Here is a 19164-nt window from a genome sequence, read left to right as displayed (position 1 = left end):
GGGAATTAGGATAGGGGAGAAAAATGTTAAAAAGTTTTGAATACTGTTCAGTAATGTGTGTGATTTATGCAGCATAATTCATTGTGAAATGTGTCAAGTAAAATGTACTGTTTGGATTTAATATGCTGAAATGTTAATAAAAACTGTTTAAACATAAACAAAAACCCCCACAAATTGTTTGGTCAAATCTTTGGTGTGAAAATCATCAGTAAAATTTTTAGTATTTATCTAGGGCAAGACTGAACAGAAGTTCAATAATTACGGTAATCTGAATGACATTTGATTATGTTAATTTGTTAGGTGAACTATAAAACAAATCAAGACATACCTGGCCAGCATTAAGTTTAAGGAAGGTAAAATATGCAGTGCATGAGAGCTTATAAAGACTGAAAATCCGGTCTACAACTTTCCTCCATAATTTGATTAGTCCCTCTGATGCAACTTCATCCAGATCTGCAAGCCATGGGCAACTGGTCAGTAGCTGTCGCCAGATAACATCTACCATATCATCTTCTTCACCATCCTCACTCTCTGTGATCTGCAAGGTTATGTCTTCATCCTAATGTAAGAAACCAAAAAATATAAAATTAGGAAAAATAAAACTGCCAGATGACTCATTATGAAAGGCAGATAACCAAATGCTACTAAATAATGAAACAGAGCATAAATTCAAAATGCACAAAAAAACAAGAATGCATTCAACAAAAGGACAATATCAAGTCCTACACAAGAGAGACAAACCCATCCACCCTGGTGCCTTTGGGAAAGCTTGAGAAAATAACCAAGCTTTGGTCAGTTTACAGAACTGAGAACTCCTCCTCCTTCAAAAGCAAATCCAATGACAAGCAGTTCTAAAGGACTTTGGCTATACAAAAGAATGCAGAAACACAAGAAACAGCAAACCAATGTTGCTGAGAGAACCTCAAGGCCCTTTTAGGCTCATACAAGTTTAGCACACATTGACTAGATATCAAGGCTGAGCTATGTAGACACTGAAAAGTCAATATTAAAGTTTTAAATCATAGTCTCACTCTACAGGAAGTCAAGGTAAGTTACACAAAATTGGCTGTAGGGGAAATACAACCAAACGTTTTTTTTCACAGTTAGTAACTTAGCTGTGGTGTTCTTGGACCAAGTGAAATCGCCACAGACCATAAATCAAGTAGTCTTGCATACAGGGAGTTACAATAATCCAAACTATATGTGGTCACGGTCATATAACCAAGATAAGGCCTCAAGGACTTAAGCTGCTGCAAAAAGTAGGAAACTGCCTGTGTCTTATCCACACTCTTATCACCTCTCACCTAGATTATTGCAACCTGCTTCTCACCGGCCTCCTACTTAGCCATCTCTCTCCTCTTCAATCAGTCCAAAACTCTGGTGTGCGACTCATTTTCCCGTCAGTCGCTATGCTCACATTAGCCCTCTCCTCAAGTCACTTCACTGGCTCCCTATCCATTTCCGCATTCAATTCAAACTTCTCTTACTGACCTATAAATGCATTCACTCTACCGCTCCCCAGTACCTCTCCATTCTTTTCTCTCCCTACACCCCCCCTCGGGTACTCCGTTCTGTGGATAAAACTCTCGTCTGTCCCCTTCTCCTCTACTGCTAATTCCAGACTCTGATCCTTTTATCTCGCTGCACCTCACGCCTGGAAAAGAATTCCCGAGCTTGTACGTCTAGCCCCGTCCTTGGCCGTTTTCAAATCCAGACCAAAAGCCCACCTCTTTAACACTGCTTTCGACTCCTAACCACTACTCACTTGCCCTGTACCCTTTTATCCCCACCTCTTTAATTCCCTAACCTCTTAATTGTTCTGTCTGTTTTGTCTTTCCTATTTAGATTGTAAGCTCTTTGAGCAGGGACTGTCTTTTTCTTGTTTGGTGTACAGCGCTGTGTATACCTTGTAGCGCTACAGAAGTGATAAGTAGTAGTCTTGAAAGACAGAGGAGCAAGAAGATCCCAAGGCTTTTCAAAAGTGAAACAAACCAAGAATGGAACCATTCAAAGCTACAGAACTAAATCCTCTTTCAACTATATGCTGCATGCATAAATACCAAAATATTAAAAAAACAAAACAAAAACAAGAGTACAAAGACAAAACACTGTGGGAGAACCTATATGTATTATTTAGAAAGTAACACTTCCCTTCTATTTTTACTTCCTTGTCATTGTGCTGTGCAAGAAAAGGACCACTACCATAATAAGAGGAAAATGAAATCCTTAACTTTTTTTTTAAGTGAAAGGGGAAATTCTCAGAGATAACACTCACCCATGTGGGGATATCCACTACGAAGGTGGATTACCATCCTCCATTGTGGACGAGCTTCTCGAGTCATGGTGCAATGGCTGCTGGGTGTTTTCCCACTCAGCAGCCATGAGTTAAGTGCTGTGTCTTTATCTTTTAGTGGCTTTAGTTTAAGCAATGTCAAATGAGAGGGCAGTTATGCCTAAAACTAACTCCTACAACTGCAAACTCTCCTTGGCCAATGCATGAAATACAAAAATAACTTTCCAAAAAAAAAAAAAAAACGAACAGCAGCAGTGTTAATTATTAGAAAATCTTGCCTGAATTCCTGCTGGTCTGCACATTGCTTGCCCAAGGATACCATAAATCTTTTCTTTGTCTTCTTCCGAAACACTGTCTGGGAGCAAGTTCTGAACTTCAGTTTTCTCATCAGGAAGCAAACGCACTCCTTCTCCTTGACTGTAGGATTTCAAAAGAAGCTATTTTTATGAAAAATAATATTAAATTATATACCTAGGTGATAACTTCCAAATTATCTATAGTATGATATTTTGTAGTTTAGGATCTATGGGTTTTTAGAGAAACACAAAGTCTTTAAAAGTTATGAAATATTTTCTTAAATGATTGCTCACCTAGCATTATCAACCACTTTTCTGCCCCATCTGTATGCCCAGCTAGCCAGTGCTGCCCAAGACTTAGCCACTTCAGGAGCCTGCACAGAAGATAAGTGGTACAGCTGGCCCAAAATGAAATCAGGTTCTCCAACACCAATGCTTACTGATGGAGAGATAATGCAGTGCATCATTATCAAAGCAAAATCAGGAAAGAAACAGAGAAAAGAAACATAAGAGTAGCCATACTGGGTCAGACCAATGGTCCATCTAGCATAGTTAAAATATAATAGAAACTTGGCTATCACAATACAGGCCACCATTTCAGTAGTATGCTTCCTCTATTATCAGTGTTCACTGCAAAGCACAGGGATCAATGGAAGTCCCTACTTACCCCAGATATGGCTCCCTAACTCTTATCTCAAATCATATTCCCCCCTCTCTTTCACTTGCTGCTAGCACTGTTTCCAGAACTGCCCTATTCTTCTTCTTCTTCGGGACTCTGTAAGCTCTTGGTGAGTTTGAATTATACAGAATATAAATTCCCACACTATTCTTGCAAGACTGTGCAAATAGTGAAGTTATGACACCACATGGATTTAAGCTCACCAACAGCCACATGATGCTAGACAAAAACAGAACATCTGTACCAGAGTTAGTGCATGTGGGGGGTGGAGATCCCTCTTGGAGGGACTGGGAACATGATGGCGGCAACTGGAGTTGAGAATGATTGGGGTGGGGGGGGGGGAGGGTAGACAGTTTTAGGGAAAATGTTGGTTAGGGGAAACAAGATGGACAGAGAGAGTCTGGAGAATCAAACCTCATTTAAATTTGCACAAACCGCTTTGAGTGTGCTTGAGCAACCTGACAAGCATACACTACTTATTTCTAGTGCTACTAGATGTATAAAGAACTGTAACAATCCCTTTTGGACAGATCTTACAATCTATCCAAGACAAACAGGTCAAATAATAAATTAGGTTTCAATTATGGGAATTTTTAAAACAAGTATTAAAGAGATGTATAAGGAGTTAAGAGTTATTGAATAGTGATCCCCCCCCCCACCTTAATATCTGTGAGATCTCTACAGAAGTTAAAGACCTGGGGAGGAGAGGGGTTGAGATCCATCTTTTTTTTTTTTTTTAGTGAATTCCAAGTGGCCAGTGCTCTTAGACCAGTGTTTTTCTGATCAAAGGCACTATGGAGATGCCAAAACGATCCACTGGTCTGTTTCAATTACTGGTACAGATATCAATTTTGCCTATTATTGCAATGCTTCATATTTGGTGTTTCAAGGGAGAGTGATGTGTTGCCTTCGGGTTGTTCAAAATACAAATATGTTTAATTTTGAAAGTATCATGGTTGGACCTCGGCTCAACTTTTGTTAGAGAAACAGCACTGGTTACCGGTGGAGTTGTGCTTGACTTTTTAAGCACTTCATGATGAAGGCCTTCTCAATCTGAGCCAAACTCTGATCTAGTCAAGGTAGGTGTTTGACTGGATGTGCCCTGTTTACAGTATCTCAAAGGGGCTCGTTTGAGAGCTAGAGCTTTCTTGGTAGCAACACTGGTGTTATGGACAAGGGCCCACTTTTAGGAAAACCATTCATGGAATGTCTATAAAATTTTTAGACTAAACTATTCTCAGTGTACATTTTAGATGATTTGAAAATAAGTAGCCTTTATTCAAATGTCAGACAGCTGCAACTAAAGACAAAATACCGAAACTAAAATGTAAAAATAGTATTTCCCTTTGAGAATTTACTTAACTTTGTCTTTTTATTATTATTTATTCAGTTTCACGTATTACCAATTTTACTGGGGGAAAGCACATGACTTTTTCAAAGAATGACCTTATCTTTAATAAATGTTATATAATTAGGGCTTCTGATTTTAGGTTTCAACCGATGAACACCCCGATACAAAAACAAATTAAAATAACTGTGTATCCAATAGAAACCAGAAAAGCACTATATTCTCTAGTATTTTCTCACTCCTCCCCTAGCTTGTGTATAAAATTATTTTATTTGTCTGGTATCCTCCAGTTTGTGTGCCTTTTTTGCACTGCCCCTTAAGTGATACCAATGTAACAAAAATGTCCACTGGAAAAAGGTATGTAGCAATACCACCTGTGGCATGAGAACACTGAAAAACTAATTTCTGTACTTTCAAAGAACGGACAATTAGACTGAAAAACAGATACCTAAGAATAAAAGCCCAAATGAAGATTAATTTCAAAAAACAAGCAACCCTTACAGACCTAGCTAGAGACTGTACTCTGCTTTCAAGCTATCTACAGTTTTCAGATCAACTAAAGCTTTGACGATATTAAGAAAAATGTACTTGTAGAAAACCAGAACAAAGCAAAACCCACCTGTAGATTCACTCTCAATCCGGGGATACTCATCCTCTATGGCAGTTACAGGTGGAAGATCAATTAAAGCACGTATGTTTTTAGCCAGCGTGGAAAGGCCAGTAATGTTCTGTTGCTGCCATACCCTGTACACTTGCTTCAGTTGTCCAGAAATCTCTTTCCATTCAGCTTGGATCCATTTAGTCAATGTAAGAATTGATTTAGCTACTGCATACTCTGCTTTGGCCGATTTACAAAATGATATGGCACAAGAACTCAACATTTCCATTGCATGAGTTGACTGACCTGCAAAATAAGCATTAGTGCACACGAGAAATTAGAACTTGAGCAAATATGACCTTGTGCAAAACCCTGTCACTAACTTCCATGGTCTCAGTTTTATAATTTCTGTGAAAGCCTACTTAATTGTGCTTAAATTGCATGCAATAAAATGTTAACTAATGCACAAGTGAAATCATCCATTCTTTACTTCTATCCAGCAATATTTGGCATCTGTTAAATGGACAAATTAGGTCTTTCTTACCTGAATTCTTTCCCACTAATCTAGAACATGTGAAGTTGGAGACAGACCTCAAAACTGAGCTGAGGCATCTCTCTTGGCAGTCCACCTCTTCAGCATTTACATAGACAAGAAGTAAGGATAAACTCAGAATATCTCAGAAACCTTGGGTGGGCCTCTGGAATAGTGGGAAGGACTAATGGAAAGAAAATTATCAGGTAAGACCTAATTTCTCCTTCCATTACATACCTTCCCACTATCCCAGAACCTGTAGGATGTTCAAAAGCAATCCCTAGAGTGTGTGGGATGTTGGTACGGCCAACCTGAGAGCTGAAGTCCCATAACAGACTTCCAAGCGCACTGCAACATCCATCCTGCAGTGCTTGGCAAAGGTATTCAGCCCCCTCACCACCTTGCAAATATCCACCGGAGACAGTAAGGTAGTCTCCACCCAGGATGTCACTGTACGCCTTGCATAATGAGCCCACAAGGCCTGAGGAGCCTGCTTCCCTGCAAGCAAAGTTGACATGATAATCTCCTTCAGCCATCTATCAATTGTGGGCATGGAAGCCAAGAGGCCAAGCCCCCGTTTACCAAAAACCAGTGTCTGTCAATTTGAGAAACTCATTTGTGACTTCCAGATGTCTAATGAAGTCTCTAGGCACATTGAGAAGCTTCAAGGAAGAATACAGAGCATCTTCATCCTTTCTGCCAAAGGATGGAAGCTCCACAGATTGGTTGAGATGAAATGCTGATACCGCTTTAGGAAGAAAGGAAGGGAGACCCCTGCCTCTGAAAAGCAAAGAAAGGGATCCTGACAAGAAAGCCTGAAGTTCTGAAACTCTACATGCCAACGCAACAGCCACCAAGAACACTGATCTATCAAGTAGGCCTCCCACAGTGCCCTGAGCTCCAAGCAATTTATCAACCACTGAGACTCCTATTCCGTCCAGGTGCCCTGTGCCAGATGGAACTTGTAATGAGCTCCCCAACCCAATTTGCTGGCATCTGTTGTCACCACCTCCCATTGTGTTATTGGATAGGGAGCTTCGATAGCACAATGGGAGATGCACTAGACCAGTGATGGCGAACCTATGGCACGCGTGCCAGAGAGGGCACGCAGAGCCCTCTCCCTTGGCACGCGCGCCATCGCTGGTTCGCCCACTCTCCCTCCCTTTGGCCTCCCCTCCCGCCCTCCCTCCAACCCAACAAGCATCAGGCCGCCCCGCCCATCCTCCCTCCCTCCCAGCACCAGCAACCGCCCTCCTCCTAAAATATAAAAAGTGTACCGTCCTCGGAGTCGGGGTTAAGGCGACGTGCGTCGGCAGCGAAGCGCGTGTTCTTCGCCCGGGACCAGAGCTTGAGAGACAGGAAAGGCTGAAGGCGCGCCAAGGGAAGAACACGCGCTTCGTTGCCGCTGCACGCCGCCTTAACCCCGACTCCGAGGACGGTAAGCTTTTTAAATTTTAGGAGGAGGGGGGTTCCTGGTGCTGGGAGGGAGGGAGGCTGGACATGGATGGAGGGCAAGAAATGAAGAAGAAAGGAGGAAAGTAAAGAAATAAATGGAAATGAAGCCCTGGAAACGGAGTTAAGAGAACAGATAAAGAGCAGCAGAATCAGCGACTAGAAGCAATATGGATAGAAAAACAAAATCACCAGACAACAAAGGTAGGAAAAATCATTTTATTTTCATTTTAGTATTTGGAATATGTCGAATTTGAGAATTTACATCTGCTGTCTTATTTTGCACTGGGTATACTGGAGCTGTAACAGCTTACAGAAATGATTTATAATGGAAGAAAATCATGTTATTTTTTTCTCCTATACTAGTATAATATTTTCAATGATGTCTGTTTATATGCGCCATGGCTGGTGTAAGGGGTGTGGTGACCCCTCCCATAATGAGTACCGGCACTTTGCGATAAATAATTCGATTTTGGGTTGCTGTTTGGGCACTCGGTCTCTGAAAGGTTCGTCATCACTGCACTAGACCTTCTGCACGAAGCAGGGCCTCTGGGTGGTCACAGGTGCTCAGAGCTTGGAAAATTCACTTTCCTTACCCTCTAGCTCCTAAAAGAGGTGCCTAGAGTTGTTAGCGGACTTCGATCTTCAACCTTTAACATCTCACAATGAGTTTTCAGAGGATTCCAGAGCCCCGTCCACTGGAGTCTTTTAAAGGAGGGTAAAATCCCTCCAGCGGAGATGACCCTTTTGTGGATCAGCTCTTTAAAAGAGAAGACAACCTGCCTTCTGTTAAATCTAAATCCCTGGAGTTAGTAATTCTCTCTTCCTCTCTTCACGAGTCAGTTTTTGCAGAAGCCTTATTTTGCAGGGAAAGAGAAATACTTCTATTTTTTTCCCTCTGCATCACGATATTCAATGTAGAATTTCTGCTGAGTGGGTCTCTTCTAAAATCAGGATTAAGGGTAGGAAGAGACATGGCTAAAACTTTATCCTTGGCTTCCTGAGAAGCTTAAACAGCCCAAAGTGGATGACTGTCACATAACTAAAAAGACCACAACACCAGTTGAAGGTGATGCAGCTGTGAAAGACGGTCAAGACAGGAAGCTTGATTCTATGCTAAAATAAGCTTTTGATGTACAGGCCTTGATGCTACTAGTTGTATTCTGCAGTGTTTGTGTTTCTTGACCTTTGTCTCCAACATTTCTAGGACGATAACCAAAGTTGATGATATGGATGCCTCAGGGGTTCCTGTCCTCCTTCAGCCTGGCTTGGCTTATATAACTGATACTCTTTGTGATCTTGTTTTACTTCGACTAGAGACAGTCTTAGTGAGATCAGCAAGGAGACTCTTGACTTAGAAACTGGTCTGCGGATGCTGCTTCCAAATCTCACCTTAGCACACTTACTTTTTGAGGTGGAGGAGTAGCTTAGTGGTTAGTGCCGTGGACTTTGATCCTGGGGAACTGAGTTCGATTCCCACTGCAGCTCCTTGTGACTCTGGGCAAGTCACTTAAACCTCCATTGCTCCTGGTACAAAATAAGTAGCTGAATATATGTAAACCGCTTTGAATGTAGTTGAAAAACCTCAGAAAGGCGGTATATCAAGTCCCATTTCCCTTCCCCCCTTAGAAGATAGTGAAGGATTTGGGTGACAAGCCTCAAAGGCTCCCAGAAGACAAACCCAGATCATCCTTCGGTTCTTCCTCCAATAGATCTAGATTAAGACATGCAAAGTAGTATTGATCAGGATAGGCTTGGTATAACCAGCATCAGAAAGGACAATCCTGTCCTTCTTCGTTTCATACTGACAGGAAATCTATCAACCAAGGCTATGTCAGCATTGTGTACTTGAGTCTGGAGAGTTTTTGAATAATACTGTGTACAGAGAAATGTTCTTTCTTGTCCTCTTCTCTCTTTCAGATTCTGGCCACCCTTCAAGATGGGCTTCAGAAGGGTCTTGCATTAAACTCCTTGAATGTGCAAACAGCAGCCGTATCTTGTTTCAGATGTAGAATTCTAAAGTCATCCTTTGCAGCACATCCTTCAATACCTTCTCTGCCTTTTGGATTCAGGCATAAGCACATCCTCAGTGAGAATCCACTTGAGAGCAATAGCAGCATACTATAATCTTATAGACAAACAATCTATGTCTATGCACCCTCTCACAGTAAAGTTTATGAAGGGACCGCTAAAATTGAGACCATCAGTCAGAAACTTCTAACAGTATGGGACCTGAACTCTGCTTTCAAAGACCACAGAGACATCCCTTTAAATCGTTATAATCTACTTCATTCAAAATTTCTCTTGTAGGTGGTCTTTCTGGTAGCTTTCACATCAGTATGCAGAATAAGTTTCACTGTGATCATTAGTTTACTACCAGCCATATAGTCAAATCACCCAGTGTTTCTTCCCAAAATTGTTTGGCTTTCAAATCAATAGCTTTACCTTTTATCTACCACATCATGCAAGTGCGAGAGAGCAGAAACTCCACAAGTTGTATTGTTACAGGGCACATCAAGTTTACTTGCAAAATGCTAAATCAGACTATTGCAACTTTTTCTGTCCTTCAGTTCAAAAGGAATCAGATTTACAGTTAAGAGAACTTTGTCAATCTATATCGCTATTTGTTATTGTTAATTCCAATCTACCTGGTTAAGGCTACTGCTCATCAGCTAAGAACTACAGCAACAAAAGCTCAATTTCATCTCTTTTTGGTAGCAGACATTTGTAAGACTGCAACATGGAATTCTGTCCATAATTTTACCAAGCACTATAGTCTTGACTATGCCACAGAGTTAAAAAGGGCCTTTGATCAAGCAATATTGGAAAATCTAAACATTTAGGACATTAATAATCCTCTTCTGCCAGTATAGCAGAAAAAAAACAGTCACCAACTACGTGGAAGCATGGATCCTTGCTGAACATGGAGTAAGTTTAACTGCATGCCTGCAATGGATATTTCTCTGTGGACAGCAGGATCTTATAGACACACAATCCCCCCTCCCCCTTTCTCCAAAGTTAAAGCTAGCTAAAAAGATATTCTGAAGAGAACTGTTGATAGAGGGAGCATGGGAATAACCATGCAATCTCAGAAAACATTTCTAGAATTCTCAGGGTGGCTAAACCCAACAATTCTGTTCCACTGACGTCACTATCCGTGTGGTTATAGGATCCTGCTGTTCATAGAGGAGTCCCCCTCCCCTCCCCCAACAGGTACACAACTACTACTACTGTTTATCATTTCTATAGGCTTTCAATCTCTGAAAATATGCAAATAAATAGTAATTGTGAATTAAAAATTGCAGCAATAAGTCATGTTTAACTTTCCTTCATCTCCCACCCGCAAGTTAATTCCCCAGTGGTTTCTAAGGGCACTGGGGCCACAAATCCCGGGGGTACCACAGTTCCTAGAAAACACCCACAGACCAATAACACAAACCACCAGGATTCTTGGCCAGTCAGGAAAGCAGAACTAATAAACTAATAGGTTTATTATCAGAAAAGTGGAACGGTGAAAAAAAAAACAGGTATAAACAGCAAACAACAACAAGTAAATTAACTGGCATCAACATTAAACGAAATACTTTCTTACTACCCGAGTAGTATCTAGGGAGTTCAGGAAAATAACTGCTCACACGTTCTTGAACAGGGTCTCAGTGCAGCGATCTTTACTCTCCACTTTCCCTCTCTGAGACTGGGGATTTCCAGCACATACTGGCTGGATTTTGAACTTCAGGGCCAATCAGAATCCAGAGCATTAATACTGAGGGGTATATGGTCAATAGCAGTGCAGATCACTTTCCCTCAGGGCTTAAGCTGAAAGGTAAATCACCTCTGCAACAGCTTTAAAGCACAGGACAGACACCACCCGCTGGCCAAACAAGAGACATGCACTGGGAAAAATATGTCAAACAGTCACATAATAAATCACAGACATAAGTCCCCAGTTTCGCCACATCACCTTTTGTTCACTTAGGAATTTATTGAAACACACAATTCAACCAAATGTATACCTAAAGTCCTGCAATTTGTAAAACATCAAAAAATGCTTTAAAAATTTTATTGTAAATTTTAAACACCAGTGTTAACATAAAAAATTATTTTCACACTTTCCAGACAAGCACTGCACATGCTTTAATAAAACAAGCCAGTTTTTACATAAAAGCAATATATAATAGCAGTAAATGTTTTCCTGCTTCCTAAAAAAATATAGGCAACAAAAATGGAAACGGAATTCCAAGGTCCAAAACTATAACCCAATTATCAAGAGTAAAATTATAATTTTAACTTGTTTAGTGGCTGTTCTTATTATATTTAAATAACAATTATAATTACAAAAGTGTGGATAATCTATACTAACCTGCAGTGTATAGCAATTTTGCTTTTTCAATATCCAGCTCTGGTCCCCACTTTTCATCCTCTTGCCCCTGCATGGATAGCTTTTTAAAACAGTTGACTAAATCTTGTGCTGTGGTTGCTTGTCCAACTTGGATCTCACCACACTGAGCAAGTAATCTTGTAGCTAGAGCCACATTTCCACGCTTACGGGCAAATTTTGCTGCTGTTAAACCCAACTCCATGAGGTGGCTTTTGATCGGAACAATTTTCTCTGAAACAAAAACAGTTTATACTTGGATCAAAAGATTTCTGTGTTACATATAAAAGTATATACTCCATCCATCAAAGGTATTTAATTACAACCACCTAATTACTGCATTCTGTCACATTTCCACTTAGTCATACACATAATCTACATATAAAATCACTCTTAAGCAGGTGCACAGATATTTTATGCTAATAATGCTCCTTGCTCAATAGAATCAAAGTCAAATTAAGTTTACAGACAGCAATTTATGAACTCATTTGGCTAGAACTGATTTTACAAAGTGGTACTTGTTCTATATCCTAGAGTCAATAGAAATAGAATAAAATAAAACATAAAAAAGAAGATAAGTTGGACTAACTTAATACATTTTTTGATTAGCTTTCGATGGTAGCCCTTCTTCGTCAGATCAGAAATTAGAATATGGAGAAATGTGTTACCCGAATCTTCTTTACTTTAGTCCTCAAGACTATTACAGAAAAGTAGGTGTTATGTCAATCGGCCAGCAGGTAGGGATAGAGAATTCAGAATTATTGTGTGATCGGTCTCCAGCTCCCACTATTCAGTATTTGCAATAACTAGCAGTGGAGACAAGAAAAAGGCGTAGTGAAGAGAAATGTAGTCCATCCTCTACCTAACGAGAACATCCACCCAAAGTCCAATAATAAACTACAAATAGTATGACTATAGAACAAGCTCTGTAAAAAGAACCCAGCAAGAAGGAACCAACAGGCTACTGGGAATCTAACAGACTGTCAAAAAAATGAAGGAACTCTGGAATAGTCTTACGGACTAAAGGAAAGAAAGTCATCAGGTAAGACAATTTCTCCTTCCTTGTTGTCCTAGGCTATTCCAGAGAAGCAGGATAAGCAATCCCTAAGAAGGGTGGGAAGCAGTCGCCACAGCCCCCAAACCTGGGGACCCAAATGTAGCATCCTTCCAAGCAACTAGATCAATTCGGTAATGCCTTGCAAACCAGGTCGCCGTCTTGCAAATCTCAAGATGGATACATCAAATTCCTCTCTGACCAAGAGGCAACCTTTCCTTTTGTGGAGTGTGCGCGCAAGGCCCATGGCGCCTATTTACCTACCACAACATAGGCAGAGACTATAGCCTTCTTCAGCAAGCAAGCAATTATCACCTTAGATGTTGCCAGACCCCTGCGTGAATGGACCGAAGAGAAAGAATAGTCTATCCGACCATCTGAAGTCCTTGGTAACCTCCAAATACCTAAAGAGTACCCTACAGACGTCCAAAAGGCATAGAGGCAAAATGAACCCAAAATCTTCTCTAAAAAAGGAAGAGAGATCAATCAACTGTGAGGAAGGTGCAACAGCAGCAGGAATAGCCTGACCCCGTTTCAATAAAAAGTCCTGATGCATTAAAAGCACAAATTCAGGAGAAGGCTTGAACTTCAGACTGAGAAACAGACGTAGAAGCAATGGCTGTTTCCTGAGGAGACAAGGAAAGCTGTGCTACAGGGCTCTCTCCCAATTCTAAGATGGCCACCGTTCTCACGGTTTCCAGAGGAGGAGCTCAGGCAGAATAAGCAGCCGCCTGAGAAATCAGCATCAGGGGCTAGGAAACCGCATTAGAGGAACCATCACCCAAGTTAGGCAAGGATTTGAGCTGCTTCTGGCACGATTTACAGGAGCATTCCCCCCTGCTGAGCAATGCGACCTGTAGTGTGAACAGCGCTTAACTGTTTCTGTGGGTGCTTCCATGGTCCCAGTTCAAGGCAGGAGGGAAACAGACCCAAACTACTGGCAGGAAGGGAAGGTTGTGAGCAGAGGTGCAACCCCCCCCCCCAAAAAAAACAAAACAAAGAACCCCCCAAAAACAAAACCCCCAAAACAAAACAGCAGCAGTGTGCAAAGCAACACCAGCGGTAAAGAAAAACAACCAAGCTCCTTCCTCTGCTGGCTAACCCGAACAGAAGGCAGATTTACCAGTGGCTTGTGTACTGTTAGCTGCACCCACAAAGCCAGTCTCTCTCTGCACAACAACCAGCTGTGTAAACTTTTTTTTGTGTGTGTAGGGAGAGAATCTTGCATAGAGGAGGAGAGATGAAAAGAGGGGGGGGGGGGGGGGGGGGGAGGGTAAGAGAGGAAGGGGAAAAGGACAGTGACTTAGAGACCTCTAGGTATGAATCGCCAGAAGAAATCCCCAAGTTCAACTGGGAGCCAGTTGACCAACTGGTCCAGGAGCACCTCTGCAACAAACAGGAGCTGTGAAGCCCACCTGCTAGAGATAGAAAATACTGAATAGTGGGAGCTAGAGATAGATCTTATAGACCACACCACAATTCTGAATGCTCTCTCTCCACCTGCTGGTCAATGGACATTAACACCCTCTTCTCTGGAATGGTTAGGACAAGGAAATAAAATATAAAACATAAAACAACATGATATAAACAAAAAATCCAGTCATTTATTAACCATATAGACCTCTCTACTTCAGTTTGAGACAAGAACAATCTATTGATAACAGATCAAGGTGTAAGATACCTTTGATTTTTTCAGCCAAATTACTCTGATACATAGTATATCTCAGTGCATGTATCCATGGTCTCACATCATGACGTTTGCATGAGCGCAATGCCTCACTGAAAAGAGGGATAAGACAGTCCTGCACAGGATGGGAAAAAACAAAACAAAAACCGAGGAATAAAAATAAATGACTATTTTAAAAGAACTGCTTTGATAACACCAAAGTCAACATGGCTTTGAACACCAATGAATAATACCTATAAAATTACATGACATCCAGCTGTGCCCGAAAGGAGCAGGCTGGAATGACTAGAGAGATTCGAGTAGACAGCTACTCTCCACCCATCCCTTAGACTTCTTCAGATTTCCTGTGCTGACCTCTGAAAAAGCAGCATCAGCAACAGTCATAGTATTAACAACCATCTTCAAAGGTCCTCCCCTCCCACCTCCTGCATAGGCTTCCTGTCAGGAAAATTGAATGGCGAGATGGCGATACTGCTTCAGCTACTGGGGCCTGGAGACTAGAAGTGAGGAAGGGAAAAAAGAAAGGAGAAAGGGCAGAATACGCTCTTCATGGCTTAGGGGTTGGTGTCAAGAGAAGAGTTCTGGTAAGGAGACAGACATAGCAAAGGAAGAAGAGTCATTTGAGGAACCAGAAGCAGGAAAGAGCAAGCATACATGCTTGGGTATGGATGAAATAGAAGCAAAATGGATGTCAGAGGGAGTGAGTGAATACATCTAGAAGAGAAAATGGAGTGAGAAGAGGATGGAAAACAGTATCTGAGAAGGAACAAGAGAGAGAAAGAGAGAGAGAGAGAGAGAGAGAGAGAAAGACACACACAGAGATAGATAATGGCATCAATCCTAGTATTAAACATGGAAGAAGCATCCAAATTTGTCCAGGCCCATCCCTGGATAGTTCTTTATTTTTAGCTACATTTCTCCGAATTGGCATGGTAAGCCCAAAGCCTCTCCGGAACTGATGGCAACATCTTTGAGCACTGACAATTATGGGGAAACTGGAGTAAATATAACTAAACTTGTGAAAACCTCCATCAAACTGTTGCCATCTTTTTTTTTTATTTCAATGGTTTTTATTGATGAATTATCAATAATACAAATAAAGAAGGTACATCATCGAATAATACACTGATACGTACACTTTCTTAACCGCTTATGTGGGAACCAGAAACAAACTAACACTGATCAATATTCTTTTCCAAATAACAATGTTCCTCCCTAATCCCCCCACCTGCTCCTCCCCACCAACAAAATGAAACAAAAAACCCTCGAGACTTCCAACGTGTGGCAGGGGGAATGCCCCAATCAAGAGCAGTGCAGAGAAACCCCTCTCAACTGCCCGCACCAAAGGAGTAGTGATTTCAAAGACCATTCAAAATCAAACTTCAGTTATACATACAAATATAAAATTACCTCAGAAGAAAGCTTGTTAGATACAGTGTTCTCTATAGCCGATGAGCAGTACAACTGTAGGGTAGCCAAGACTGGCAATGACTGAGATACAGTCAATGTAGCTAGTCGTAGAGGTCCCATGGCTATTCTTGAGGTCTGCTTCAGGTACTTTACCACATTTCTGTAATAAAGTCAAAACTGGTTTTTATTTAATGATGCATTTCTCTACACGTACCCTGAAAAAACAAGAATGTTACTATATTTGTGAATATGTAATTGGACAATCAATGAAGCAAATTCAGAGTTCACTATTAAAGTCTAGCTATTTGCTTTCAATATAAAATTCAAAATCAAAACCAATTTCATCTAATTCTGTGATTAAACATTCAGTTACATTACTAAGGCATGAGCCCAAACTCAGAATTCATTATGCAATAGAAATATGAACATTTTTATAGTATGAATTACTATATCCACAAACAAACAAGTAAAGGATCTTTTATCATCATGATTAAACTTACTCAGTTATCAACTGCACCTTCTGTTCTTGTTCTGCATGGCTTACAGCTGTAGTTAAACAAACCGAACTTCTCAGCAACTGGACTTCGATGGCTTTTTGAAGTTCTTTTGGATCTGGACTTAACATGTTTGGGAGCAACTTCTTCATGTCTAAAAAGAATTCATTCAAGCATGAAACATTACATCAAAGAGTCATACTATAAATCGCTTTCAAAAGACTGTTAGTGGAAGAATGAACTGGAAAGCCTGTGATGAAAGATTTTCCTGCACTATGTGTAAAGTGCAGTAAAATCTAGAAAAAAAAAAAAGCACAGAGTCACATATTTTAAAAGGCGAACATTGGATAAGATCAGAGTCGGTTGGGAGTATGGCAATATTAACACACCATTAAAATTATAAAGGAGAAATGGTGGATCTTTAAATTATGCAATGTTTTTCCAGTGGGTCTGAATATGAAATTAGACTGGGGATCGTTAGAATAAGTGCTCTGATTGGTCCACATAATCAGCTGATCCTATAAAACCAGCGTCCTCATTCCAGTGCTATTTCGAGAACACTGATCAAGAAGAGAGAATCATGGCCGGATGTGAGTACCTGTTAACATGTTGAAAATTTGTTTTATATTATAGTACAGTAAGAATGATTATAATTATTTGTAATTTTAGAGAAGTTAAATGGTTGTATTGTATTTTAGGGCAGTCCCTGAAGAAGATACAAAACATTGCCTTGTCCATCGGACTGTGATACTTACAAAAGGATGTGCAATAAAGTATTAACGGTTTGAAAAGAAATGCTTATATCAGTGTCGGGCCTTTTTTTGAATACTGTTGAGAAGCCCCCGTTATAGAGATCACCTCTACTGATTTCAACTAGATTCAAATATACAAAACATATACTTCAGCTTTATCCTGGGTCAAACTGATGAAAAGGGGGCAATAAGCTTTTGGAATGAAGTACTCACCAACATACCACAACTTAACTTTTTCAAAGGGCACCTTTCATAGCCCCCTAACAATACTGAAGCACACCATGCATTCCATGTGTCTGCAAGAACCCTATTACTTCCTTTTAAGGAGCAATGCTGGAAAGCTCTCTCAAAGCTATGCCTCTGCATACTTTCCCCACTTTACATTTTATTGACACTTACAGCTCACATTAGCCAGAAGACATATTCTGGTTCAATGTGGCTATATTCAATATCATAGCTACAGTGTTCAAAGGAACAGAAGAATAATAAACACACATATATAGAAAGATACCTATTGACCTTCAATTGCTAAAAATTTTCTAAAAATTTCATTTAACTAGCCTACTTGTCGGTTTATGTTATGCATACCTATTTTGTCTTTTGATCCTCCAAAAAGAATATTGATATTTTCTCCAGGGAGCAACTCAAGTTGTTCTGTGCATTCTAGAAACTCATTAGACTCAAAACTGCTTAAGGACCTGCAAAATAATTGTTTTCAACTTGTTTTAAAAGATGTTATCAAGCAACATTTATAAACTAGATTAAAAGTATGAAGGTCACAACAAATGAAACATCGCTTAAAAAACAGCAAAACTCTCATTAGAGCTGCACTCAGTCTTTCTGCAGCTGAGACACCAATTTGTGCAGGAGCAAAAGGAACTTGGGTAGCGTAGGACAATGATGTCCTATGAAGCACCCACCAAAGTTGTGGCCCTATTTAGTAGGCTCTGAGTAGAGGTAGGCCAGTAACAAACCATTCGTTAAGGGCCCTCTTTACTAATGTGCGCTAGCGTTTTTAGCGTGCGCTGTTAGAGACACCCATATATTCCTATGTGTGTCTAGCATTAGTGCGTGCTAATTTTTATCGCAAAATAAAAATGTTAGCACACCTATAGTGCAGCTCAGTAAACAGGGACCCAAGTATCAATATGATGGTGTTCAGCAACAATAATGTTAAAGGCTCAAAATACTTATCAAAGTTTATAATGATTTGTCCAACTTGGAACTGTTTTGAAAAACGTTCAGGGAATAGTGGTGGCAAAAAGTCACTGGCACTTTTTTTTTTCATTATGTGTTATGTAAATTATTCCACAGACATATCTGCCTTAATTCTTACATAGTAATATGTTAATTTAGAACAAACCTCTTACTCTGTTCATAACTATATCTTTTGCAATATAATGTAAGCCACACTGAGCCTGCAAATAGGTGGGAAAATGTGGGGTACAAATGTTGCAAATAAATAAATGTGTGAAGTATTCCTCAGTGTGGATATAATGGTGACTCAAACACCAAGGAAACATGGACTCATCACGAGCTCAGATAACTAGTCAACTTCTGCTGATTTATTTACATTATTGTAGTTCAACACCATCATCATATGGATGCTTATAAGTAGTTTGTGACTGACATACCTCTACTGCAAATTTTGCTGTTTTTTATTTTTTAAATGTATTTGTTACATTTGTAACCCACATTTTCCCACCTATTTGAAGGCTCAATGTGGCTTACATATTACCGTAGAGGCATTTGTCAATTCGGTTGATAGCAGATACAAAGTTATATTGTGGTCAGATGAGGTAGGTGTGGATCAGGTGTCATGGGGTCGATGGCTGTCCTGAACATCCTTTAAGACTATACCCAACCTCCACAGGCAGTGGTCTTTTTGGTTACTGCAGCTACCAAGGAATCTACTTTCAGTAGCTTAAACTTCTCAAGTTCTTCTTACGCTATGGAATAAAGAAGAGACATGGCCCTGGCCACTCTAAGGGCTAGCATCTAGAGTGGTCCATTAGGCCGAGATCAACTCCTGCATAGCGTCATGCACTGAGAAAGATTTAGGTGGATTTCTGGTATTTGCCATTTTTGGATTAAAGACAGCCAGAGACGGAGGATCAGGAACAGAGATATTGAGGACTTCCAAGGCCTTTGTAATGAAGGAAGGCAATTATTCCTTATGGAAAACTCAGACTGC

At 40.4% G+C, this 19164-nt stretch overlaps 1 protein-coding gene across 4 annotated transcripts in view; it reads right to left on the bottom strand.

Annotated features, from left to right (window-relative positions):
* Positions 1–19164, bottom strand: part of SMG1 (SMG1 nonsense mediated mRNA decay associated PI3K related kinase) — a 191035-nt gene that overhangs the window by 83302 nt on the left and 88569 nt on the right. For all 4 annotated transcript variants that reach the window (XM_030212828.1, XM_030212829.1, XM_030212830.1 and 1 more), the window contains 9 exons: positions 17559–17668; positions 16225–16372; positions 15725–15884; positions 14309–14429; positions 11559–11807; positions 5236–5520; positions 2884–3028; positions 2572–2710; positions 329–559 (listed from right to left, as the gene is read on the bottom strand). In XM_030212828.1, the coding sequence (XP_030068688.1) occupies positions 329–559; positions 2572–2710; positions 2884–3028; positions 5236–5520; positions 11559–11807; positions 14309–14429; positions 15725–15884; positions 16225–16372; positions 17559–17668 (1588 nt within the window). The remainder of the gene's footprint in view (positions 1–328; positions 560–2571; positions 2711–2883; positions 3029–5235; positions 5521–11558; positions 11808–14308; positions 14430–15724; positions 15885–16224; positions 16373–17558; positions 17669–19164) is intronic.

Source organism: Microcaecilia unicolor, chromosome 8 (assembly GCF_901765095.1).
Source record: "Microcaecilia unicolor chromosome 8, aMicUni1.1, whole genome shotgun sequence".
Lineage (NCBI taxonomy): Eukaryota > Metazoa > Chordata > Amphibia > Gymnophiona > Siphonopidae > Microcaecilia > Microcaecilia unicolor.
This window is presented reverse-complemented; position numbering and strand designations above follow the sequence as displayed.